This window comes from Lampetra fluviatilis, chromosome 25, assembly GCF_964198595.1.
Source record: "Lampetra fluviatilis chromosome 25, kcLamFluv1.1, whole genome shotgun sequence".
Classification (NCBI taxonomy): Eukaryota; Metazoa; Chordata; class Hyperoartia; order Petromyzontiformes; family Petromyzontidae; genus Lampetra; species Lampetra fluviatilis.
This window is the reverse complement of record NC_136299.1, coordinates 2,274,463-2,302,458: the sequence shown is the minus strand read 5'-3', so window position 1 is coordinate 2,302,458 and position 27,996 is coordinate 2,274,463. Positions and strand designations below refer to the sequence as shown.

General features: G+C 49.2%; 1 protein-coding gene across 2 annotated transcripts; it reads left to right on the top strand.

The window, feature by feature from the left end:
* The first annotated feature begins 830 nt into the window (after positions 1-830).
* Positions 831-27,665, top strand: LOC144941653 (delta(14)-sterol reductase LBR-like). 2 transcript variants are annotated; one of them, XM_078868008.1, is made up of 11 exons: positions 831-938; positions 4,843-4,930; positions 11,317-11,513; positions 13,967-14,021; positions 15,047-15,241; positions 17,858-17,961; positions 19,115-19,234; positions 19,490-19,658; positions 21,319-21,399; positions 23,274-23,396; positions 26,962-27,665. In XM_078868008.1, exons 2-11 carry the CDS (start codon positions 4,879-4,881, stop codon positions 27,120-27,122), a joined length of 1,257 nt encoding a protein of 418 aa, XP_078724134.1. In that variant the 5' UTR covers positions 831-938; positions 4,843-4,878; the 3' UTR covers positions 27,123-27,665. The 2 variants fall into 2 exon arrangements, with proteins under 2 accessions (XP_078724134.1, XP_078724133.1); XM_078868007.1 differs by having other exon boundaries at positions 920-979; positions 26,962-27,662.
* The last annotated feature ends 331 nt before the right edge of the window (positions 27,666-27,996 follow it).

The following is a 27,996-nucleotide window of genomic DNA, read 5'->3' as shown; positions in this document are numbered from 1 at the left end:
ATAATTCACAAAATGTACACATTCAGTGTTTTTAAAAAAACTGCGTGAATTGAAAACGAATTTCTCCAAGATTAAAAACTAATTTCTTTATAGCAGCATTTCGTGTTTCGTCTGCTTCTCCTTCAACTTACGAACTCATTAAGTTGGAGTTCAGGGCAAATCACGAATGTGTCCCCATCCAAGTTGGCGACATCCCGGGACCTCGGGGGTCGTCTGGTCCCAGTCCCTCGACGACATCACGATACGATGTTCATATTAATACCTTCATACCTTCATATCGTTATTTCGTAACATCACTATATCGTAATATCACTATATCGTTATATCGTAAATATCGTTATATCGTAATATCGCTATATCGTAATATCGCTATATCGTAATATCGCTATATCGTAATATCGCCAAATCGTGGCGATATCATATATTTATGATATCGCCACGATATATAAGATACCGCTAGGATCTTTGATATTGTAACAATAGCTATTCTAAGTTATAGATATCGCTACGATATCGCTACGATATCGTAGCAATCGTCTATATCGTGGCAATATCGTGGCCATATCGTGGTGATATCGCCATATCGCCATATCGTGGCGACACGCCCCACCCACTCGTGACGTCACGTCGCGAGGGCGCGAGCCGCCAATGGGCGCGCAGTGGCGCGGCGCGCGTGAGGCCGGGGGGCCGCGACTCAACGATTCTCGATTCTAAGGTGTCGACAAACGATTCTCCAATCTTCTTCTTTGACTTGCATCGCTACATCCGATCGTGCGCGGTATTTGACGCGCGTGGGCAGCAACCTCTTGCGGGGGGGGGGGGTCCCAGGTGTCGAATGATTGGGGGGATAGCGGAGAGCGCACGACACGGGGCAACGTAGACAAACGGAATCGAATCGAATCGTGACATCGCTGTGGATCGTGGACGTTGAATCGCGGGTGAGGGTGTCGCGAACTCGCTTGGTGTGGAACGGTGGCAGGTGCTGCAGAACTACAACATGCGTGTTGTGTGTTAGAACATGCGTGTTGTGTGTTAGAACATGCGTGTTGTGTGTTAGTGTTAGAACACGCGTGTTGTGTGTTAGTGTTGGAACACGCGTGTTGTATGTTGTGTGTTAGTGTTAGAACACGCGTGTTGTATGTTGTGTTAGTGTTAGAACACGCGTGTTGTATGTTGTGTGTTAGTGTTAGAACACGCGTGTTGTATGTTGTGTGTTAGTGTTAGAACATGCGTGTTGTATGTTAGTGTTAGAACACGCGTGTTGTGTGTTAGTGTTAGAACATGCGTGTTGTGTGTTAGAACATGCGTGTTGTATGTTAGTGTTAGAACATGCGTGTTGTGTGTTAGTGTTAGAACATGCGTGTTGTATGTTAGTGTTAGACCATGTATGTTGTGTGTTAGAACATGCGTGTTGTGTCTTAGTGTTAGAACACGCGTGTTGTGTGTTAGTATTAGAACATGCGTGTTAGTGTTAGAACACGCGTGTTGTGTGTTAGAACATGCGTGTTGTATATTAGTGTTAGAACACGCGTGTTGTATATTAGTGTTAGAACATGCGTGCTGTGTGTTAGAACATGCGTGTTGTGTGTTAGAACATGCGTGTTGTGTGTTAGAACATGCGTGTTGTGTGTTAGTGTTAGAACACGCGTGTTGTGTGTTAGTGTTGGAACACGCGTGTTGTATGTTGTGTGTTAGTGTTAGAGCACGCGTGTTGTATGTTGTGTTAGTGTTAGAACACGCGTGTTGTATGTTGTGTGTTAGTGTTAGAACACCCGTGTTGTATGTTGTGTGTTAGTGTTAGAACATGCGTGTTGTATGTTAGTGTTAGAACACGCGTGTTGTGTGTTAGTGTTAGAACATGCGTGTTGTGTGTTAGAACATGCGTGTTGTATGTTAGTGTTAGAACAAGCTTGTTGTTTGTTAGTGTTAGAACATGCGTGTTGTGTGTTAGTGTTAGAACATGCGTGTTGTATGTTAGTGTTAGACCATGTATGTTGTGTGTTAGTGTTAGAACATGTATGTTGTGTGTTAGAACATGCGTGTTGTATATTAGTGTTAGAACACGCGTGTTGTATATTAGTGTTAGAACATGCGTGTTGTGTGTTAGAACATGCGTGTTGTGTGTTAGTGTTGGAACATGCGTGTTGTATATTAGTGTTAGAACATGCGTGTTGTGTGTTAGAACACGCGTGTTGTGTGTTAGTATTAGAACATGCGTGTTAGGGTTAGAACACGCGTGTTGTGTGTTAGAACATGCGTGTTGTATATTAGTGTTAGAACACGCGTGTTGTATATTAGTGTTAGAACATGCGTGTTGTGTGTTAGAACATGCGTGTTGTGTGTTAGTGTTGGAACATGCGTGTTGTGTGTTGGAACATGCGTGTTGTGTGTTAGTGTTAGAACACGCGTGTTGTGTGTTAGAACACGTGTGTTGTGTGTTGGAACATACGTGTATGTTAGAACGTGCGTGTGTTGGTGCGTGTGTGTTATAAAATGTGTGCTGTGTTAGAACATGCGTGTTAGTGCTTGTGTGTTAGAACATGTGTATTAGCACCAGCGTGTGTGTTCGTGCGCGTGCGTTGGAACATCTTCGCCGGTTAGAAACATTTAGGCTGGCCTGTCTACGATCCATCCTGGGTTTAACCAGGCTAGATTGTGTGAGGAGCTCACAAATCCTTGAAAGATCTGGGCAAAGTCCCATCGGTGAGCTCCTCCGGCAGGCAAGGCTGCGTTGGCTGGGTCATGTAGCCCGCATGCCCAGCCACCGCATGCCGAAACAGCTTTTGTTCGGCCGGATCGAGGGGGCTAAACGGGCGCGGCACGGGCTAGAGAAGAGATGGAGTGATGTGGTACAGGAGGACGTGGAGCTGAGTGGACTTGCCGATGACTGGTACCAGCGGTGTCAAGATCGGCCTCTGTGTAGGAGGCTCGTGAAGGACGCTACTGGGCAGTTGGAGGCAGTCGCCCTCCAACAACAACGGAGGGCGGAGGAGCGACGCTCACAACAACGAGCGGAGCGCCGGGTGGCTAAAGCACAGCAAGTTGGCACAGTAGGGGGCACAGGTGGTGCATCAGCCAGTCATCTCAGTCGACCCGTGGCACCTGCTGGGTTTGCCCCGTGACCTGCCAGCGGGCGTTCGACACTTCACGTGGCCTCAACGTGCACCTAGCTTGGCACAAGCGTCGGGGTGACGTCACCGCCATTTAGTGGCGAATGGCGGTTGTGGTTGTTGTGTTCGTACATGTGTGCGAGTGTGTGTGTTAGAGCTTGTGCTGCAGCGTGTGTTGCGGTTCGTGTGTTAGAGCCGAGTGTTGCAGTGTGCGTGCGTGTCATGGACTTGAGTTAGAGCGTTCTCTTCTGGCACGATGTCCGACGTTTCACCCAGCCCCAGGGCCCCGTGGGCTGTGACAGGAGGCGCGCGGACTGTGGTCGCGTCAGAGTGATCGCTGCGATAGCGACGTCAGAGCAAAGTCTAAGGTCAACCTCTGCAGAGAGCCGCGTAAAGAGCAATCCATCTGCACTTGGTGTTCCTAGAAAAAGCCTCATTCTGACAGCTGGGACTTTATGCCCAATCTCACGTAGGCACTACACAGCAAGGGATCTATTTCATTGACCAGATGTTCACGTGCGCTTGTGTTGAGATCCAGCTGCACCCGGGCCTTCTGCGCCAAACAGCAGGGTCGCTAGAAACCGCTGCGTAGGTGTTAGCGCTTGTGCCGTACGACGCTGCGTCGTTGTGTTTGCGTGGCTGTAGACGCTGTTCGACGCTGCGTCGCTGTGTTTTCGTGGCTGTAGACGCTGTGCGACGCTGCGTCGTTGTGTTTGCGTGGCTGTAGACGCTGTTCGACGCTGCGCCGTTGTGTTTGCGTGGCTGTACACCAGCCGCGTGTTCGTTCGGGGTCGCGACGTCTCGCTCCGTGTGCCTCAGAGCTTCTTGAACTGGAGTTGCAACCGACAATGCAAAACCACGTCGGGAGAACTGCCCAGCAGTGGCCGCGCTGCGGGGTTTTCCGTGCGCTCTCTCTCACGGTTTGAGGCCGCACGGCAGAGGGTGGCTGCACTGTTGTCACCCAGGCTCTCTAGGCCTCAGCGCTGTTAGTCCACCGCTATCGTTATTGCATCTTGCCCGGCTGCTTGATCTTGGCGCGCCACAGTGGTGAGGAGGTGTTATCTCCCTCGCCTGATATGCCGGAGGATGGTGGGTTCGATCCCGACCCTGACGACGCGTACATACTTGGAGTTTGCGTGTTCTCTTTTGCTCCCCGTGGTCGCGTGGGTCCTCCGGCTTTTCCCTCGACATTTGAGAATCTACACGCGTTTAGAGTATTTGGCTGCGATAGATTTCCACGTCGTAAGCCACTAAGTTGAGCTTCCATTTGTGGCCAAGTTGCTTCTCAAAAAGATCTATACAGCTCAGTGGGCCTTGCCTAGTAAATGATAAAAAAATAGTTTAATTATTTACTTTTAAATTTCGATTTGAAGCTTTCGTGACTGCAGGGATTCATCTTCTTGGTTCTTTCGGTAAAGTCACGTAGAAGGGAAATAATAAAATAATAAAAATAAAACATAATAAAATACAATTCTCACGACGTTTCGGCCACGGCTGCTTGCGTTGTGGCCGAAACGTCGTGAGAATTGTATTTTATTATGTTTTATTTTTATTATTTTATTATTTCCCTTCTACGTGACTTTACCGAAAGAACCAAGAAGATTTACTTTAAGATCTGTAAACAATCGTTGGCTTTTGAAATCTGTCCGAGCGCACGGTTATCGGCCAAGAATAATTTTTTTTATAATTTATAACACGAGTATTGCTTGTTTCAATGTGCGTGTGTGTGCAGAGAGAAGTGAAAGACAAGGACCACCAGAGGGACACTATGGGACAGGGGAAGGCCGCGGTGAAGGAGCTGGAGTTTGGGGGCCCGCTAGGTAAGTGACAGCTGTGTGGGGCATTATGGGTGAAAGGGCACGGAAGCCTCACTCTGTTTCTGTGTCTCCACATATAAATACAACTCGCTTTTTAGTCCATCGGCTAATTGGATTTCCCGTCAAAAACGTTATCCATTAGATACAAACGTTATCCAGTGGATAACGTTATCCGGTGGATAACATTTTGTTATCCGTTTGATAATATTTTGGCTTTGACCTTCTGGGAATCATCGGCAGGGTCAGGCCCTGCCCAGCAAATGGCTGGGTGCGTACAAGGGACTAGGCAAGCTTGAAAGCGAGGTGCAAGCGCAGAATTTCGGGAAAGGAAAGAAAGCACACCACGTGGAACCCCCCGCACACTGACGATCCCCACGCAGGTCCGTCACAGAGACCCCCCTTATAGCCTTCATACACTTTGGGGTGGCGCTTTTAACGAGCACCTATGAAGGGCGGCGCGGGGGTGGGTCGCCAGCACCTGCGACAATGTTTACACACCACACCAGATACTCATTTGAGGCCGAGTCGACCTATGGGAGGGCCAGGACTGCTTTAGATAACCGCCACCACCGGTGTTGGCGTGAGCGGGGGAATCGAACTCGGCACGCCGGGTTCGTGGCACAGCGCTCAGCGCTACACCGCCGCCCACACAGTCACCACAGTCACCACAGTCACCACAGTCACCGCCACCCCCACAGTCACCAGTCACGCACACATCCCCACGCGCGGGACAACAGCAGACGCACAAGCGCACCGCACAGGCAACCAAGTGGAGCCACGGTGTACGGCAGGCAGGGTGGCCTACCCTAGCCTCCCGCCCCCCGTCACGCTCTCCACGCACCCACCACGCACCCACCATGCACCCACCACGCTCTCCACGCACCCACCACGCTCTCCACGCACCCACCACGCACCCACCACGCCCTCCACACACCCACCACGCTCTCCACGCACCCACCACGCCCTCCACGCAGCCACCACGCCCTCCACGCACCCACCACGCACCCACCGCGCTCTCCACGCACCCACCGCGCCCTCCACTCACCCACCACGCCCTCCACGCACCCACCGCGCTCTCCACGCACCCACCGCGCCCTCCACTCACCCACCGCGCTCTCCACGCACCCACCGCGCTCTCCACGCACCCACCGCGCCCTCCACGCACCCACCGCGCTCTCCACGCACCCACCGCGCCCTCCACGCACCCACCGCGCCCTCCACGCACCCACCGCGCCCTCCACGCACCCACCACGCACCCACCACGTACCCACCGCGCCCTCCACTCACCCACCGCGCCCTCCACGCACCCACCACGCCCTCCACGCACCCACCACGCACCCACCACGCACCCACCACGCCCTCCACGCACCCACCACGCACCCACCACGCACCCACCACGCTCTCCACGCACCCACCACGCCCTCCACGCACCCACCACGCACCCACCACGCACCCACCGCGCCCTCCACGCACCCACCACGCACCCACCACGCACCCACCACGCTCTCCACGCACCCACCACGCACCCACCACGCCCTCCACGCACCCACCACGCCCTCCACGCACCCACCACGCCCTCCACGCACCCACCACGCTCTCCACGCACCCACCACGCCCTCCACGCACCCACCACGCACCCACCACGCACCCACCGCGCCCTCCACGCACCCACCACGCACCCACCACGCACCCACCACGCCCTCCACGCACCCACCACGCACCCACCACGCACCCACCACGCTCTCCACGCACCCACCACGCTCTCCACGCACCCACCACGCACCCACCACGCCCTCCACGCACCCACCACGCCCTCCACGCACCCACCACGCCCTCCACGCACCCACCACGCTCTCCACGCACCCACCACGCCCTCCACGCACCCACCACGCACCCACCACGCACCCACCGCGCCCTCCACGCACCCACCACGCACCCACCACGCACCCACCACGCCCTCCACGCACCCACCACGCACCCACCACGCACCCACCACGCTCTCCACGCACCCACCACGCTCTCCACGCACCCACCACGCACCCACCACGCCCTCCACACACCCACCACGCTCTCCACGCACCCACCACGCCCTCCACGCAGCCACCACGCCCTCCACGCACCCACCACGCACCCACCGCGCTCTCCACGCACCCACCGCGCCCTCCACTCACCCACCACGCCCTCCACGCACCCACCGCGCTCTCCACGCACCCACCGCGCCCTCCACTCACCCACCGCGCTCTCCACGCACCCACCGCGCTCTCCACGCACCCACCGCGCCCTCCACGCACCCACCGCGCTCTCCACGCACCCACCGCGCCCTCCACGCACCCACCGCGCCCTCCACGCACCCACCGCGCCCTCCACGCACCCACCACGCACCCACCACGTACCCACCGCGCCCTCCACTCACCCACCGCGCCCTCCACGCACCCACCACGCCCTCCACGCACCCACCACGCACCCACCACGCACCCACCACGCCCTCCACGCACCCACCACGCACCCACCACGCACCCACCACGCTCTCCACGCACCCACCACGCCCTCCACGCACCCACCACGCACCCACCACGCACCCACCGCGCCCTCCACGCACCCACCACGCACCCACCACGCACCCACCACGCTCTCCACGCACCCACCACGCACCCACCACGCCCTCCACGCACCCACCACGCCCTCCACGCACCCACCACGCCCTCCACGCACCCACCACGCTCTCCACGCACCCACCACGCCCTCCACGCACCCACCACGCACCCACCACGCACCCACCGCGCCCTCCACGCACCCACCACGCACCCACCACGCACCCACCACGCTCTCCACGCACCCACCACGCACCCACCACGCCCTCCACGCACCCACCACGCCCTCCACGCACCCACCACGCCCTCCACGCACCCACCACGCTCTCCACGCACCCACCACGCTCTCCACGCACCCACCACGCCCTCCACGCACCCACCACGCTCTCCACGCACCCACCACGCTCTCCACGCACCCACCACGCCCTCCACGCACCCACCACGCCCTCCACGCACCCACCACGCTCTCCACTCACCCACCACGCACCCACCACGCCCTCCACGCACCCACCACGCACCCACCACGCCCTCCACTCACCCACCACGCACCCACCACGCCCTCCACGCACCCACCATGCACCCACCACGCTCTCCACTCACCCACCACGCACCCACCACGCTCTCCACACACCCACCACGCCCTCCACGCACCCACCACGCCGTGGACTTCCCGCTTCAGGCCTGCCGCTCTCTCCCCGACTCTCCCGAGCTCGGCGACTCTCCCCCGCCGTCGCTGCCGCAGGTGGTGACATTGCCGCCACCTCGACGCTGAGCACGCTGTGGCTTTACCACCGCTGGAGTGCAGAGCCCTGCTGAGCTTACCCCCGGCGCTCCCCGGTTTTAACACCAACGTAGACAATGGGTGCCTCATGCCTAGACTCCCTGTCTAGACCCCCTGTCTAGACCCCCTGTCTAGACCCCCTGCCTAGACCCCATGTCTAGACTCCCTGTCTAGACCCCCTGTCTAGACCCCCTGCCTAGACCCTATGTCTAGACCCCCCTGTCTAGACCCCATGTCTAGACCCCCATGTCTAGACCCCCTGTCTAGACCCCATGTCTAGACCCCCTGTCTAGACCCCCTGTCTAGACACCCTGCCTAGACCCCATGTCTAGACCCCCTGTCTAGACCCCCTGTCTAGACCCCCTGCCTAGACCCCATGTCTAGACCCCATGTCTAGACCCCATGTCCAGACCCCCTGTCTAGACCCCATGTCTAGACCCCCTGTCTAGACCCCATGTCTAGACCCCCTGTCTAGACCCCCTGTCTAGACCCAATGTCTAGACCCCATGTCTAGACCCCCTGTCTAGACCCCCTGTCTAGACCCCCTGTCTAGACCCCGTGTCTAGACCCCCTGTCTAGATCCCCTGCCTAGACCCCCTGCCTAGACCCCCTGTCTAGACCCCATGTATAGACCCGACTATGGGGGTGGGCTGGTGGGGTTTGTGTGGCAGCGTTATGCGACGCTTCGGTGCCCGCAAGGAAGCCCCCGAACGAGTACAAAAACACGTGAAGAAATATTGTTCACAAATTTCCAGCAATGAACCACATTGTTACAAATGAAAATATTATCTTTCCGAAAAAAACACACGGCGTAAAATCTGGTAGCGCTACTGCTGGTGTTTGCTACTGAACAGCACCAGGATGTTTTGCTAGCTGACATGCGCATTGGAGGCAAAGATGCACGATAACTTAATTGTGATTATCGTTACCTCTACATCTATTTATTAATCACTGTCACCGTGAGACTCTCTTCCTCTAAACCCAATATACGGGGCAACTGAAATTATTCATATCGTTACATAGCCTAACACATTATTGTTATACGGGGTTAAAACCATCCATAGCTATTTCAGTAAAAGTGAGTCGGGAGAATGGAGGGGGGCCCACAGTCGGATCTTGAAATCGGTCGTTGAGAGACAAACCCAGTGCAAAGACAAAGATGTCCCGTATAGCCTGTAACAGACTGTAGGTGCAAGTGCTGTTAACGAGCACCTATGAAGGCCGGCACGGCACACGAAGGGGGTGGGTGGCCAACACCACGCCCGGCCGCCTTTGTCTCCCCAGTGGCGATGTTCACACACCGCACCAGGTACTCATTTGAGGCTGAGTAAACCTAGCGTAGGCCCAGAACAGGTTCAGATAATCGTCACCGGTGTTAGCCGTGAGCGGGAATCGAACTCGGGTCCCCGGGTTCATAGCGCAGCGCGCTAACCGCTACACTACCGCTCCCCAGTGCACACACACACACAGGCACACAGACACACACACACACACTCTGAGCTCAGCCACTTGGCTGTGTCATGCTGCACATTCAGAATTCGTTATTGCACTGCTTCCAGACACTTTAAGGAAATCACGACACGGGACCTACCACACCTACCACATTAGATATACATTGTAAAATCCACGTGCCGCATTTACACTTGCTGGGTGGGTGATGGATATGGCGGTACCCCGGGGTTACCATCGATCCCCGGCTCTCGCACTATGTCCGTGATGCAGTCACTGTTAGTCTGTTGATGGTCAGTGATGCGGCAATCGACTCATCTCGACGGGCTGTACACGATGCACCACCACGGTGCGTACGAGCGTTCAGGGTCTCAGCGCAATCGCCCTCGCTGCGTTTCGACATCGCTGAGTGTGGCACTGATTTCAAATTGATTGGTACCCCAGTCGCGGAGTTAAGTACACCTCTTGAAAAAATAGTGTCCCTGAAATACAATATTTAATTGAGTCGGCCATTTCGTATTATTTGGTACCCCGGGGTAACGCCATAAGGATCATATAACCTATATGACATCGTTTTTATGAGTGATTTATGAGATTATTTAACGATTTTATATCGCTGCCGCCCTTGACCTTTGCATTGTTATTTTGTCCAAATGGATGCAAATCATTCATATTGGTTATCTTCTTTTTGGCCAGTACAGTATTTAGATAATGTGAACAAGACCAACAAGATAACGTTCAATGTTCCAGGTCCACTATAACCGGAATGAGATGGATTCGGTTTTACCGGTGGCAGGATGTACATTGGTTTCTTGAGCGCTTTGAGCCGGCTTGCCAGGATTGGGCAAGGATCTGGCGCACAAATTGAGACATTTATGTTCATCCACGATATAGGTTTCTTTTGGGGTTAGATCGCGTAAATATAATTGTGTCGTTTAACCCGCCACCACCCGACACGGCCAATTAGCGAGGTTTGTCACGTAAACAGAACGTGGCCAATTCGTCACTAGTACAGCACTAACTGGTGTGTTGGAGAGCAAATTTACAACATTGACAATCTGAGTATGACGTTTCACCAGTAATTACAACCAGCTTCATCAGGCGACAGCCAGAGTTGTGGAGAAATCCTCCTGTTTCGTTCCTTAAACAGAGGGATAGATGTGATGACGTCACTCCCACAACAACCAATTGCATACATTTAAGAAACGATGATTTAAAAAAGTGCAATTAAGAAAACATTAAAGCTTAAAAACTCATCAACGATTCCCATACTGTTTGGGCACACCATTCCAATATCGAATCGGGATATTGAATCCGAATTAGCATCTTTACACTGGAGCAATCCGACGAGCCACAAAGCTCGTGTTCACAGGGCACGCGGTCAGAGCGTTGCATTTCAAACGCCGGTGGAACCGACTCGTCTCCGAGACTGACAAAGCGCAGGAAACCCGAACCCCGTGCAGAGCACGAACTCGTGACGCCGCGCCCGGCGCTCAACCGGCCGTCAGCCGCCGCCGCCGTCGACGCCGCCGCATCATCCCGCGGTGCCTCTGCCCGTGTCCCCGCAGGCTCCGTGGCGCTGCTGGTGCTGCTGCCGTGCACCACCCTGTACCTCATCCTGCTGTGCGGGTCCCAGGACAGCGGCGTGCTGTCCGTGCCCGCGCTGCCCGGCGGCCTCGCCCGGCTGTGGGACGCGCAGGTGTTCGGCATCTGCGTGGCGTGGATGCTCTTCCAGGCGCTGCTCTACACGCTGCCCGTCGGACATGTGAGTGCCCGACCGGGGCCCACACACTCTCGCGCCGTTCGGGGGCAGAAACCGCTGCGCCGTCTTTAGTTCCTCCCCCCCCACCCACCCCAGTGGGTTATCAGCTTGCGTCGAGTGCCACTGAAAGAGGAGCCGGAGCGAAACGTCGGAACGCCTCCCGTGGCGCGATCTGAAAACGTATCGGAGAGAGAGCGGCACGGCACAACCGCGATGGTCTTAGGCCGTGTGGTTTTACACGCTTTTATTTAACTCACTCCGTCTGTTGTCGTATCCTCAAAAAAGAAATCTTGTAACTCAATTTTTACCCACTTCCCAATGTGCTATCGACTGCTAACTTGAAATAGCTATGTCATACTGATGACAATACTATATTCTATCATAAAAAATCCAAAACATATTTTTTTACATTTTACACGCTTTTATTTAACTTACTCTGTGTGTTGTCGTATCCTAAAATCTTGTAACTCAATTTCAACCGTATTCCCAATGTCGTATCGACTGTAAACTTGGTGTAGGTGTGTCAAACTGATGACAATACTATTTCTATCATTTAAAATTTAAAATATATTTTTAAACAATCTTTTTTACGGCTCTAATTGTCGACGCTCAACTCACGTTGCCTGTAAATCACCACGTGGTCCCTGACGTCACGACAAGCCTTTAGGAGCCACGCCGAGGGGTGGGGGATGGGGGAAGGGGCATGGAGAGGGGCAGCTAGGACAGTACATTTCATTAAAGCATGTTTAAAAAAATAGTATTTTTTAATATTTAATTTTACTCTCTGTTTCCTTCCCGCAGCTAGCGCAGTATTGTTAAATCACATTGCTAGCACTGACCCTTCACTTCTCTCAGCTGCGTCAATTTTCTCCTATCTGTGGAGAAACCAGTTTGAAAGGAATGCTGTTCTGCCCAACAACCCACAGGCACAATCGCGGCAGGGGAGCGATGGCTCTAGAAACGCCGATGGTACCTAAGAATGGTGCCAGGTGCAAACGTTTAACCATGTTTCTTCCGTACCTTTCAATTTTAAAAGGTTACGACTCCTGTTTTATATTTTTTAAGGCCGGTGCCTTGATCGGGGCATTGCCGTGTGCGTGTGTCGTGTGGTCTGCTTCCAAGCTGATTAAGTTGGGTTACAGACGGCATCTCTTCCTGTCGGAATCACTGCGACACACTCTCTCTCGCCTGTATGGAAGAGCGTTACAAAGAAGATGGCATCGTTTCTGAGAACAAATTCATCTCGTGTGGTGTTTCTAGAAGTGTCATTTGAGTGATACACGTAACATTGTTTATGATAATCAAATTCTGGGCAATTGTATGTAAAAGTAACAAAAGTTCACCGTTATTTTGACAATCAAATTAAATACCAAAGCAATATGAGCAGCCCGTTGCAACTGGGAGGATCTCTTGTAAATTGTAAAATCCCGGCGTTCCGTTTGTCCATCAGTCCATCAACTAAATTATGAGAGAGCCTTTCAGAAGGCCTGAATCAACAAGTTAGAGAAAGTGGAGCCCCCCCCCCCCTAAATGTGGGGGTATAAAGTTGATCCAACAGGTTTACAACAATTGTTGACCCACCCCTCCAAATAAAATGTATTTACTTTGTAGGCATAGTTGTATCTACTACCTACTGACTCTACACCTACACACCCTACATACAATAGAGTCAGTAGTATCTACTGACTCCATACATACCTACACACCCTACATACAATAGAGTCTGTAGTATCTACTACCTACTGACTCCATACACACCTACACACCCTACATACAATAGAGTCTGTAGTATCTACTACCTACTGACTCTATACACACCTACACACCCTACATACAATAGAGTCAGTAGTATCTACTGACTCTATACACACCTACACACCCTACATACAATAGAGTCAGTAGTATCTACTACCTACTGACTCCATACACACCTACACACCCTACATACAATAGAGTCTGTAGTATCTACTGACTCTAGACACACCTACACACCCTACATACAATAGAGTCTGTAGTATCTACTGACTCCATACACACCTACACACCCTACATACAATAGAGTCAGTAGTATCTACTACCTACTGACTCCATACACACCTACACACCCTACATACAATAGAGTCAGTAGTATCTACTACCTACTGACTCTATACACACCTACACACCCTACATACAATAGAGTCAGTAGTATCCTCTGACTCGTGTACGTAGTGTCTACTGACTCTGGTGATACAAAGTTCACGACAGAGCTAAATAGAAGGAAGGGAAAAAGGCCACGATCGTGAATGTCTCTGAGAAAGGACACGGCACGTGTGTTGATATATCTCCATTATAATGCAACCGCTTATGTAAGCCAGCCCTCGAGGCTAAAATGATTTCGTGGGTACATTCCTTGTGAGCAGAATGCGAGCACATTGCATGGCAATGTTTTAATGTTCATCGTGCATCGTTCACAGGTTGCAGAAGGATTGTCTCTGAAGAATGGGAAGAAGCTTAAATATAAAATAAACGGTAAGTAATTATATATTTTGCAGTACTCGCATAAAACTCGTTGTGTTTATAAAGTAGAACTCCTCTTAACGAGCATCCCTGTTGACGACTAATCACTTAACCACGGGTCTCCATGTAGCCCAATGTGTAATGTATAGTAGTGTATAATGTAGTTTATAGTAGTGTAGTGTATAGTAGTGTATAGTGTAGTGTAGAGTAGTGTATAGTGTAGTGTATAGTGTATAATGTAGTGTAGTGTATAGTAGTGTATAATGTAGTGTATAATGTAATGTAGTGTATAGTAGTGTATAGTGTAGTGTATAGTAGTGTAGTGTATATTAGTGTAGTGTATAATGTAGTGTATAATGTAGTTATAGTGTAGTGTACAGTGTAGTGTATAGTGTAGTTTATAGTAGTGTATAGTGTAGTGTATAATGTAGTGTATAGTAATATAGTGCCTCCATAGCGCTCAATGTGTTCCCTTACCGACCATTCCCTTGTTAACGACGGGCTGTTGTAGGTATAGTAAATATCAATGAATGCATTGATTCACCATGTTTCTTTTAATAGTATGTGTTTATAATGCTATTAGTATCTTTATATAATAATATCCATTGTTAAAATTTTATAAGTCTTTTGGGTGAAAAGGGTAACTTTTGATGCTAACGTAATTAATTAAGCCGTTAACGTGTATTTCCTAAATTCGCTTAATGACCAAATGACTGAACGACGGTTTCGTGGGACCAATTACCGTCGCTCAGAGGGGTTCTGCTGTATCTGTTTATGCGTGGTATGGAGGCTAACGATCCACGCAGTGGCCATTATTTCGAGTAAACTCTCGTAAACTCTGGAGTAAACTAAAGAACAGCCAACTGCGTGAGCCATTTGCCTCAAGAAGGTTCGCCTACGCTATCATTTTCTGTGATGATGGAGTATAATCTTGAAAATGGCGAGGTCTTAGATTCGTGCTATTACACCGCATCCAGCCTTGCGTTCTTTTACTTGAGTGTGTCGGCATTCACGTATTTTGTGTCCTCTCTCATCAGCCTTTCAAGCCTTCATCATTACTCTGGCAACTCTTGGCCTGGCTGTGTATTACGGATTGGACCTTTCGTACATTCATGACCGGCTGCTGCAGTTTGCATTCTCAGCCATACTGATTTCGTTACTGCTCAGCGCTTACCTGTACGCCCGCTCATTGAATAAGCCCGAGTCAGAGCTGGCAACTGCTGGGAATTCAGGTAAGCATATAACTACACGATATGCACACAGCTATTCACGTACAAATTTAATAATAATTGCCGTTTATTTAAGCTAAAAAACTAAACCAAACTTTTGTTCTTGATTTGAAGCTTTCGTGACTGCAGGAATCCATACTCTTTGGTTCTTTCGGTAAAGTCACGTAGGTAGAAAATTAATAGATCATGACGTTTCGATCGCAACACAAGCAATCGTCAATTGCTTGTGTTGCGATCTATTGATAATTGGTTTGTTTACCCTTTTATCTGGCAACAAAACTGACACCTTTTTACAAGGAGTCATGTTTGCATTGACCACAATACCTGAGGTCGGAATGCAAACAAAAAAACACAACTGATAATGTATGCACTGTCCTTGAAATTGATTGGTTCACACCCGAGACAGCTTTTCTTAGAGCCTAGTCTCACATGGTGTTGGACCAGATGACGCTAAAAGGCGTATAATTCAAAGACAATGCATCATCAGAGTATGAGAGCTCGGGGTAAGCATTTGTCTACCTACATGACTTTACCGAAAGAGCCAAAGAGTATACAAACTTTTCTTATTTGACCAGATAAGGCCCACTGAGCTATGCAGCTCTTTTTCAGAGTGACCTGGCCACAAATGATAGCTCAACGAAGTGGCTTATCATGTAGAGATGTATTGCAGCCATATACTCTAAACCAGGGGTGGGGAACCTTTTTTCTGCCAAGGGCCATTTGGATATCTATAACATCATTCGTGGGCCATACAAAAATAAACAACTTAAAAATGAGTCCGTTATATTTGGTCAAACTTTTAATTAACTCACCCCTAATGTGATGGCTGGAACTGCTTCTCTTTGGCGAGGCGTGTGATGTTAGCTGGTATTGATGATGTCGCTACTTGAAACTGCTTTTCCAGGTTCGCTCCTAGATTTATTGAATTTCGAGTCCCGCCTGCGGTTGCCTTGGCAGGGCCACACCAAATGATTTCGCGGGCCTTGTACGGTCCGCGGGCCAGACGTTCCCCACCCCTGCTCTAAACGGACGTTGATTTTAAATGTGGAGAGAAAAACTTGAGGAACCGGAGAAAAAGTACACGACCACGGAGAGAACACGCAAACTCCAATTATACAGGCATTGTCAGGGTCGGGATCGAACCCACAACCTCCTGTATACCAGGCGAGGTAGTTAACATCTCACCACCGTGATGCCTTTCATGATGAAATCTCAAGGCGCTTGTCGTAAATACAATGACGATGGGACAGTGGGATAGGTAAGAAGTGGCCGAGTTAAAAATAGGATACGCTTTCTGAAAGAGGAATTAATTTAGGTGGAGCTTAAAGGCCCCAACGGAACCGGACTCCCCCCCGACTGCCCTCGGCAGAGATTCCCCCAATCCAGGTGACACGGACGAGAAGGCCCCAGTCTGCTCATGGTTTCAACTTCAGTTTGGGGGATGCAAAGGAGATCTCCGTTTTGCAAATCTCTCGAACTGGGCTGACCTCAGGGTGGCCCGGTCGCAGATACTTCTCACAAAGAGCCACGCGCTCAAAATGGTTTTCTGCAATCCCTCATGGCTGGCTCGGATTCTGGCTCGGGGTCACCCCCTGTCACCGCGATTTTGAGTTCAGCCCCGCACAAGCCAGAAAGTGGGGAAGTGTCCGTGCTGGAGCAGGTGACATTCGTGAGGTTCACAAATGCCACAGCCTGTGCGCATATACAATGCGCTCGGCACACCCTTCTTGGAATTAGCTCAGAGATAAGATCCATTTCATAAATAACTCGAGTGTTCCCCCAGGCTCTCCATTAGCAACGTATGCATGGCACAGCAATTCACAAATTATTGAATTGCATTGCTGATACTGGGCTGGCCATGAAAAAACAGAATAGGTTTTACCCTTTCTGGCAGTGAAACGGGTGTTAAGGTGTTCAAACACCAAATAGATTCCTTTTGCAAGGAATGAAGTCTGCATTACCAGAAAGGGTAAAACCTTTGCTTATTTGCATGCTTTGATACTGGCAAATAAGGTCCCATGATAAACGAAGCTATGTATTGTTTTTATTTTACCAGGTAAGGCCCACTGAGCGATATTGCTTTTTTTTCAGAAGCGACCTGGCCACAGATGATAGCTCAATGAAGTGGCTTATCACGTGGAAATTTATCGATGCCAAATACTCTAAATGCGCAACGTTGATTCTAAATGTGGAGAGAACAACCGGAGGATCTTGATAAAAATCCACAAGACCACAGGGAGAGAGACACGCCAACTCCAAATATACAGCAGGCGTCGGGATCGAACGCACGACCTCCTGTATACCAGGCGAGGCAGTTAACATCTCACCACCGCGGCGCCCTAAATATGAATATTTACCTCTACCCCATCTCACACCCATGTATTCAAAACCAATCAGAAAGACTAAACAAGATCGGGCCAGGCGTTCTCCTCGTAGCTTCACGCAGTTTGAAAGAACATTGTGAGCAAGTGTTGGAAGAGAGACAGAGACGATGTCTTTGTGACGATCAGATTCTGCACCAAACAAATATGACTGTACTGTGTTTACAAATGTCTCTGTGTTTCTCAGCACGTGGCTTCATCGACTAATGTGCACGACCTCACGTCGCCTCTTTTGCAGGATTTTTTATTTACGATTTTTTCATGGGTCACGAATTAAATCCACGAATCGGCAGTTTTGACTTCAAATATTTCTGTGAACTTCGCCCAGGACTGATAGGCTGGGTAAGTGTTTTCTCGTCTTAATCGCAGAGTTAAAACAGTGATTTGCGTAAAATAATAACATGTTAAGCAAAAATGTTGACTTGCTTTTTGTTTACTGTTGCTGAGATATTCCTGATGTTTTGGCCAACATGCCTACTTCCTAAAGACACCTGTCCCTGTAAATGAGCTACTGTATATGGTGCTGCTGCAGAATTGTATGTATGTCGACCTTCATTTGCACCATACGTAACCAACCGTGCTGATTGGACCTCCGGGGGAAGGACAATAAACTAAACACAAAAATCAGTTCTAAAGCAATGAGTTTTCAACCTAGATGATGATTTACAAGTGCATAGCTCCCAGTGACTTCCTAATATCGGATGGAAGAGCATTCCAGACTGGCCGCAGAAGCGCATCTGCAAGCGCGCATCTGAAGGCTTGTGTTGCCTCCGAAACGTCGTGATTTTTATTATATTTTTATTTTACTTTTATTAATTTTTATTTTTTACTTACGTGACTTTACCGAAAAAACCTAAGAATATAAAACTCAACACATTCTGTAATAACACCGCAATGTCATAATCCATCTGCTGTGAACAAGGGCTATTGGCTGAAACGTTGCCTATACGTTATTTGAACTAGTCGTGGGCTTCCCCTAGCTCTACTCAGCTTCAAATGAGTACCTTGTATGGTGTGTAAACATCAGTAATGGGGAGACAAAGACGGTCGGCCGTGGTGTTGGCCGCCAACGCCCTCTCATGTGCCATGCCGGTCTTCACAGGTGCTGCTCGCTAACAGCACGTGCCCCAACAGTCTGTTACAGGCTGAACGGGGTCATCTTCCTCGCTGTTAAATTTCGATTTAAAGCTTTCGTGACTGCAGGGATTCATCTTCTTGGTTCTTTCGGTAAAGTCACGTAGAAGGGAAGTAATAAAATAATACAAATAAAACATAATAAAATAATTCTCACGACGTTTCGGCCACAACGCAAGCAGCTGTCCTCAGGTGAAGACCAGGTCTGTCGGGGAGACAGCGTCTGAGAATTATTTTATTATGTTTTATTGTTATTATTTAATTATTTCCCTTCTACGTGACTTTACCGAAAGAACCAAGAAGATTCCTCGCTGTTGTTTATCTTTTCTGTTTAAGCAGCCACCTTCTCTTCTGTTTGCAGATGGTCATTAACCTGGCCATGCTACACAAGGAAATTCAACAGGGCACTGGCCCTTCACTGCCACTCATACTCGTCATCATATTTCAGTTCATATACGTAGCGGATGCTTTATGGAATGAGGTGAGAATATTTAAATGTTGATTGCATTTTTTTTTGGTACTCATTTTATTGACATTAAACTTGAGTCGGTTCCAGCCGGAATTCGAATTTGTGAACTTTGAGACGGCGAGTCTCGCACAAAGTTGCCACCCAGCCGGATTAAAAACCTGCGCAATGTTTTATTCTTTATAATTTAGCGGGATAAAAATAAAGCCAAGGCAAGTGTCGTTGAATTGCGAGGGGTGCTTAACAACCACGGGTGTCCGTACCTCTCAGGAGTGCATCCTGACCACGATGGACATCGTGCACGATGGATTTGGCTTCATGCTCGTGTGTGGAGATTTAGCCTGGGTGCCGTTCGTCTATAGCCTGCAGGCCAACTACCTCGTCAGCCACCCTCAGAGCATCAGCTACGCCTCGGCCGCTCTCATTTGTGTCGTGAAGGGTAAGTGTCGCCGTGGCTTTATTTGCAACCAGTTTGCCTCTCGGTTTGTTGCTGTTGTCAACAAGAACCAGGTGCTGCTGAGTAGAGTAGACATCTATCATTATCCTGCTGCTCTGAGTGATTCTGGCTGTAGTCGTGAAGCTGCCGCACCCCCTAATGCTACTGGCCCTGCCCACTACTACCACTGCTGCCCCCCCCTGCCCCACTTCCACAACCCTCACCATCACTTACTCTGCGTGGGAAGGGGTGGGGGGGAGGGTGAAGAAGGGGTGGAGCCTACAGAGGAAGGGGAGGGGCCTAAAGGGGAAGGGATGGGGTCCACAGGTTGAACTTCACTGTTGATTTGTAGGTCACGGAAACATGGCATTGGTTATGTGCAAGATGCTTTAATGCCGTAGGTGCGGCCACAGGCGAACAAGTCCCCTCTGTCTTCTTGGTTCTTTCGGTAAAGTCACGTAGAATGGAAATAATAAAATAATAAAAATAAAACATAATAAAATACATTCTCACGACGTTTCGTCCTCTCTGTTAAGAAGCACACCTTGTTAGCAATGTATACTGGGAACACAAAAAATACGATAATTGAATTGGAATATCCAGACAGAGATCATGGGTCGGCAACCCACGGCTCCGGAGTTGCATGCGGCTCTTTGAGGACCACTTCGTGGCTCCAGGCACCTGTAATTGCAAAGTACAAAAAAAAACCCTCATTGTTTTTGATAAACGGTGAACGTCTAAAAGGTCAAAAATGACTTGTAATGACTTGTAATGGAGCATTACAAATCTTCGCCCGTGTGCTGTTCTTCAAATTGTGATTATAAAATATGGTTTCACGTTATTAAGTACCATCTCGAAATTTACGTGCATTGCGCCTCTCGAAATGTTTGGTTGTTTTTTTACCAAATTCGAAGAAATTGTCTCTTCTTGTTGTTTTGGTTGCCGAGCCCTGAGACGGATGGAAGTGAAGGAGTGAGGCCCAGTCGCATTCCCTTGTCCGTGAAGTTTCATCTGTCCCGTTCATTATTCACTTGTTTTTACAAGAAGCTCTAGCAGATGGAAAATAGCAGAAACACAAACTGCAGTTAATGTTAGGAGTTGACACGGAGGTAGTGGAATACACTTAAGAGGACACAAACACCAGGCAAGTTGGAATTAATGACAATGGAAAAATTGCACAGAGGGGGAAATAGTGTATTCAAATCAAAATTACATCCTGGGATGACACAGATAATTAGGAACATCTCCAAAGTGGCCTTCGATACCACAAAGAGAATAATACACTTTTATTACGTTAGTTTAACATTAAATGGAGTAGCAAGGAGAAGAAAAACGACATTTTAGATGTGACGTTATATATAAATAAGTTCCCCGTGTTACACACAAGGAAGTTCAAAGAAGAGTAATGGAGGTAAACACCTCTTTGCTCACAAGAATCAATCGGATAACTAACATTGCACCTGTGCGCCAGACTCACACGATGCTTATAACCTTCTATCTTCAGTGTCAATTCATTTGATGTTCTTCTCCGTTCGAGACTCATTCACTACGCATTTCTTTACTCTTCTGTCCTAAACCGGAATGCAAACGCCGCGTTATACCAGCACACTGCCTGCCGCGCATACGGCTGTGTCTCCTTGTCAACCTGCCGTGGTCGTTTCAGGTGTTGGCTACGTCATTTTCCGGGGAGCGAACTCGCAGAAAAATGCCTTCCGGAGGAACCCTAACGACCACGCCGTCTCACGTAAGCGGTTTTATCGGTCGAGCCTTTTCACGAGCGCCCACTGGCGGTTCTTAGACTGTTGTTGGTAAACTAGCAAGTCAAATCAAGATTGTCTCTAGAGACATTTGTTTTCTTTCTAGATTTGCTGGATTTGAAAACTCATTTCTTGAGAACTGCTTTTTAATTTTAGTCTGTTGTCCTTCCCCCGCACCTATCTAATAGTGCGGTTGACTACGTACGTTAAGAACGAAGTTCAACATCCATACATGCTAATTCTGAAAGTTACAAATCAGCAACCGATTCCAGTAGAACCACGATACCCCGCTGATCTCACCAAGGAGCGTAAATTATCAAGAAAACTCCGCTCATCCTCTCAGCGGCGGCTTGTGGCTGGCCATCGAACAAAGACAATGGCCACTGCATCGCCCACTTTCAGATGCGCTCCTGCGGCCGTCTGGAACGCTCTTCCTTACGAAACGAGGAAGCCACTCGGAGCTATGTACTGTTAAATCATCATCTAGATTGAAAACGCATTTCTTTCAAACTGCTTATAGTGTTGCGTTTGTAGTCCTTGCCCCGCACCTATTGAGTAGCACGGTTGGCTATGTACGGTGCAAAAGAAGTTCAACATACTGAACATAAATACATGATAATTCTAAAAAAATCAGCAACCGATTCAAGTAGAATTTGAGCGACGAAACGCACCAATTGGCACGCGCGAACGTACAGACCACATGGCGCGTACTGCTCTGATTGACCAGCAGCTGCCTAAGTCACCGCGTGGTGCACATGTGGGTTCACTCTCCAACACACAGCCGGTTAGTGCTGTGCTAGTCACGAATTCGCACGTTCTGTTTACGTGACAAACCTTACTAATTGACTGCGTCGAGTGGTGGCGGCGTTTTACAAAACATTTCAACTAATAGGGTTTTTCCCCTTTTTTCTGGCAACAAAACTGACACCTTTTGCAAGGAATCATGCTTACATTAACCACAATACTTGCAGTCAAATGCAAACAAAAACGATACTCTGATAATGTATGCATTGTTTTTCAAACTGATTGGTCCACACCAGAGACAGCTTTTTTTAGAGCCTAGTCTCATATGGTGTTCGACCAGATGACGCCAAAAGGCGCACTAACATTTCAACTTACGCGATCTCACCCAAAAACCTTTATTATGGACAAGAAAGACAGGCCACAGTAGCAGTGCGGTTGTGGCCATGCCAACCCAAACCATGGACCACCTAGTAAACCCTCTGTAGTCTGCGCTGCTTAAACGGAGGAGGAGGAGGAACAGCCAACAGCACGAACTCTCTCCTGAAGCCCGATCTCACCGAAAAAGAAAACCTCTTATGGATAAGACATCCTTGTCGGCCACAAATGCCCTTCGGCAGGGGCTCTCCAGAGCTCTTATTAGTTGGAGGGGTCCTTCACGACTGGACATCTGTGATGAAGAGCTTTATAGCTAATCGGATTCCTCCAGCAGAAGGAAAGAGTCTGGTAAAAATTCTGATGAGTAGCGGCAGGAACAAGGAAATTTCAGGGATGCACCTTGACAGTTTCAACAGCTGTCACATAATAGAGACTGGTGCACCATCCTTAGGAATGTGGAATTTCCACTTGCGAGCTCGGGGGGGACGGGGGGGGGCAGCAGAGGTCGCAAACGGGTTTTGATTCCTTACCCGGCCACACCAGGGTCGCAAACGGCTACCTGTACCCGACCGGGTACAGGTAGCCGGGTATCGGGTAGGGTACGGGTATCGGGTACCCGATTGCGACTTCTGGGGGGCAGTCAGTATTGATGTGCACCGCCGTGTTGCTGGTTTGAGCGAGGGGTCGTGGCAACGCGACCGTTTCACCCCCCACCTCACCTCTGTTCGCTTCTGCGCTTCAGACCTGAAGAGCATCCCCACGGCAAGTGGCAAGCGGCTGCTCGTGTCGGGCTGGTGGGGCCTCGTCAGGCACCCCAACTACCTGGGAGACCTCGTCATGGCCCTGTCCTGGTCGCTGCCGTGCGGTCAGTAGCTTCGCCCTCCGCTTACACTTCTGCTGTTTCATGGACCGTTCTCCCCCAGCGCGGCTTGTCATGACACGCGAATGGGATAGTAATGCGACGGTGAATCTAATTGGGGAGCGCATTATTTTTTCACAACGCGGACGCGAATTGGATCCGCAACGCGATCGAGTGGATGGGTAACTAAGTCGAGAGAGTAGGAATGCTGCTGGATGCTGAACGCGGTGTTCTTCAGGAGTGCAGCTGCTCCTGCCGCATTATAGGAGAGCGGACGGTAATTTACCCCCACTCTTACGTACAGCGTCGCTACCACTCGCCACGCTTACTTACACGGCACAGCGGCACAGCGGTTCGAATCCAGCGGCCGCCCTGGGTACTACTGCTGCAGTGCGTAACAACCGTAATCGTGCCACCATGCGCCGTGCGCCGTCTGTTTCGCAGTGAACGTTGCGAGTTCCCCCCAGGCGCCCCCCAGGCGCCCGCCTCCCCCTCTGGAAACTTGTCAAAATTAGGAAGGTGCCTTCTGAAAATGGGCAGATGTACAAGACGTTTAGTTATCAATTGTGTTTTTGTTTGTTATTATTATTGAATGCTTTTACACGTGACTGTCGTACAATTAGAGCACCAGATACGCAAGAAAGATAAACGCGTGTGTTTGTCATTGTTACGTGAGCGAACGTCAGCCCACGTAGCCACAGAGCCACGTGACAGCCTCCTCTTGCTCCAACACGTGCACACACCTGTCAACCCACACGGTTTAGCCGTATTCGTGAACAGGGCAATTGAGTTGTCAGGTCCATATGGCGTACAGCCGTTTCAATACGGGCAACATTAGTTTTGTCTATTTGTGTTGTGTTTCTCCCTTGTGATGGGACTTTATGGGATGAACGTTGAGATTTATGAGGGCACGGGGTGACCAATAAGGTCTGAGTTGGTCTGTACTAAGGTAGGCACTGACAAGGGGTTGACAGCTATGCTAGTGTATGTGTAGTGAGTCCAACTGAGTTGTTGAGCTTCTTCTAGCACGTGCCCGTCCATTGCCCCAGATTGCCCTTTGGCCTCCGCAGGCTCCTGGGGATGTTGTGGACCCACGTAACAAAGTGAGAAGAGCCTGTGACAAGATCGCAGATCCCTAGCGGATCGAGCTGGGCCTGGATAGTGGGGTGTCACTGGCGGGGTGGGGCACGTGCCACCCCCCCCCCCCCCCCAATGATCTGATCGAAATCCCTAATTTCGATCGGATCATTGGGGTTTATTAGTAATAAATCAGCATTTTGTGACCCCCACTGCCGCTGTGTAGCATATTGTTACGTGCCAGGGACTCTATGAGATGATAGGACAATAGTCCGAGTCCATAATTGGCAATAAGTAAGTTATAAGTGACTCAGAATTGTGCGCAGTTGCGTGTAAAGGACACGACTTCCCTGAAGGCAAACACCTTCAGCGAGCGCGATGCCGATCACACAACGCGGTTCGAATTCGACCCTCGATCGATGGCTGCTCCATCGCCGCACACGCGTCGAATAAAAAGCAAGGGACAACTCCTTACTTCCTAACAACTCCTCTATCAAATTTCGATTTAAAGCATTCAGATGCTGTCTTTCCGACAGACCTGTTCTTCACCTGAGGACGGCTGCTTGTGTTGTGGCCACACACAAGAATAGAATGTTGATGTTTCGTAGTCAACTTTCATACTGCAGAAGTCTTGTCCCCCAGCTGATTAGCAAATATTGCGAATCACTGGGCGCCACAGTGGCTAGGAGATGTTGACTACCTCGCCTGGTATGCAGGAGGTCGTGGATTCGATCCCGACCCTGACACCTGCTGCTGTATATTTGGAGTTTGCGTGTCTCACTCTTTGTGGTCGCATGGATTTTTCTCCGGGTCCTACGGTTTTTCCCTCCACATTTAGAATCAACGTCACGCGTTTAGAGTATTTAGCTGCAATACATGTCCACGCGATAAGCCACTTCGTTGAGCTGTCAGTTGTAGCCAGGTCGCTTCTGAAAAAGAGCTGCATAGCTCAGTGGGGCCTTACCTGCTAAAGTAAAAATAGTTTAGTTTAAATAGGACTTACTTATATTGAAAATGGGATTTAGTGGTAATGTGTTGAAATTTATTATTTAAAATCAATATGGGCTTAGTTTTTACTTTACATTATCTGTCATTCCTCACAGCCAGTTGCCCATGAGGAACATTTTAGTTTTTGTTTACTACACCACTGTCAGATGAAGTAGTTCGATTAGAAGTGTAATCACGTTTAGTTCCTTTATCAGCAGTTAAATAAATGTAAGTCTAAATTTCGATTTAAAGCATTTGTGACTGCAGGGATTCATCTTCTTGGTTCTTTCGGTAAAGTCACGTAGAAGGGAAATAATAAAATTAAAACAATAAAATAATTCTCACGACGTTTCGGCCACAACGCAAGCAGCCGTCCTCAGGTGAAGAACAGGTCTGTCGGAAAGACAGTAAGTCTGCTTTGAAAACCCATCCCTTCAAATTGCCCTTATTCTCTCTAGTTTGGTCAGATGCCCTGGTTCTGTTTTTGTTTGCTGCTTTCCATGCACAGTATTAGTGTAACACGTAATCTTGAGGAATAGTTCCAAATCACGCGCCCATCGCTGCGCTGCCTCAAAACCAAAACGAACAAACACGAGACACAAACTGAAGTGAAGCGTTGAACTCGCAGGAGGCTTTCGTGACTAATTATTTTTTGGGTTAGGTCACGTAAATATAAATGTGGCTTTAAACCCGCCACCACCACCACCCGACATAGCCAATTAGCAGAGGTGTGGACTCGAGTCATGTGACTTGGACTCGAGTCAGACTCGAGTCATGAATTTGATGACTTGCGACTCGACTTGGACTTGCATAACAATGACTTTGTCCCACCTATGAGATGTGGACTCGAGTCATGTGACTTGGACTCGAGTCAGACTCGAGTCATGAATTTGATGACTTGCGACTCGACTTGGACTTGCATAACAATGACTTTGTCCCACCTCTGCCAATTAGTAAGGTTCGTCACGTATACAAAACGTGCCGATTCGTTACGAGTACAGCACTAACCGGTTGTGTGTTGGAGAGTAAACCCACCCCACAATATTCACAATTCGAGTACCGTGAAGTTCCGTTGGTAATTACAACCAACCTGATGAGGCTCTATTCTGGATGATATTGGCTCACGAAAGGCCGACGTGTTAAACGCCCGTGGATACTTTTTGGTTCTTTCGGTAAAGTCACGTAGGGTATAACATGAAACAAATCACGACGTTTCGGGCGCAACACAAGCGTCCATCATCAGGTGGGAAAGCATGTTCTGCTGCTGAGGCAGACTGTGGATGTCTATAACCGCCAATGGGACAAATGGGAAAGGCGATGTGCATGTGAATTGGCACGTTCTGTTTACGTGACAAACCCTACTAGTTGGCTATGTGGGGTGGTGGCGGCGGGTTTAATGACACATTTTTATTTACACGATCTAACCCAAAAAAAAAACTATTATGGATTAAGTGCATCGCTCTGTGGAACGGCATCCGTAACCCATTTGTGTTTTCTTCTCTTACAGGCTTTTCTCACATCCTGCCCTACTTCTACGTACTCTACTTCCTGGGTCTGCTGGTCCACCGCGAGGCTCGGGATGCCAACCAGTGTGGCAAGAAGTACGGAGCTGCGTGGGAAGATTATTGCAACCGCGTGAAATATCGCATCTTCCCATACATTTATTGACGACTCGTTTGTGTGGTCTCTCAGTAACGTCCGTGGAATCGCACGTGTTGTAATAAATTCTACCTGATTGGTTTTTACAAAAAAATATGTATGGTAACTTTAGCCTGTGCGACAGGGCCTCGGTTATTTTTGTTAATGTCCAAATCGGGTTTATTTTTTTCCCCGGAAACAATAGCAGTGGATGCTTACAGTTTACACACACACGGTCCATTTGCTACTGCGAGGCTTTACATGACCTCCATTTGAGGAGCTTCAGTCTCCTGTCTTAACGCTCGTCACATATCTTGAAAGGTGAAAACTACTGAATGAAGGAATCTACTCGTCGCTTGCTGCGAAACCTAAGCAGCGTTGTATTAGGCAGTTCGTCAGGCTGCTTACTGATGTTTTAGTAAATTCACAACTTACTTGCTTCTGCTCTTGAGCATTAATTTATTCCTTTTGGAGAACACTACTTTTCTGCTGGCCGAGGTTTCTCGGCGATGTTACTGTTTTTGTAGTTCCTCCCTGTTCAACTTTTGAATAAACCAAATTTTCAATCTCTCACTTGCCACAGGACTTAAAAAAAATAGTTCCTTAAGGGAAGAGAAAAATAATAATACATTTGTTGAGCATTCTAAGAAAGATATTTACAAAAAAAAATTGCTGGGAGGAGATTGGAATACGTGGAGGATCTTTGGGTTTGATTGCAGATTTTTAAACACGTACGATTCATAAATATAAATTGGGTTTGATTGCATAAGTATAAAGCCAAATGGTGTGGTATATCCTCCACCTGACACAGCCAAACAAGTGTATATCACGTGAACACCACGTGCCAACTGATGTTGATTTCGGCAAACCGGTACATCCGAAAAACAGTCCACGCCAAAGCTGA

What these genes read in the sequence shown, in the direction of transcription:
- LOC144941653 (XM_078868008.1), top strand. Translation starts at nt 4,879, where the DNA reads ATGGGACAGGGGAAGGCCGCGGTGAAGGAGCTGGAGTTTGGGGGCCCG. An exon ending in GCCCAGGACTGATAGGCTGG is followed by an intron (nt 17,962 to 19,114) that starts GTAAGTGTTTTC and finishes TTCTGTTTGCAG; the next exon opens with ATGGTCATTAACCTGGCCAT. An exon ending in GTCCTGGTCGCTGCCGTGCG is followed by an intron (nt 23,397 to 26,961) that starts GTCAGTAGCTTC and finishes CTTCTCTTACAG; the next exon opens with GCTTTTCTCACATCCTGCCC.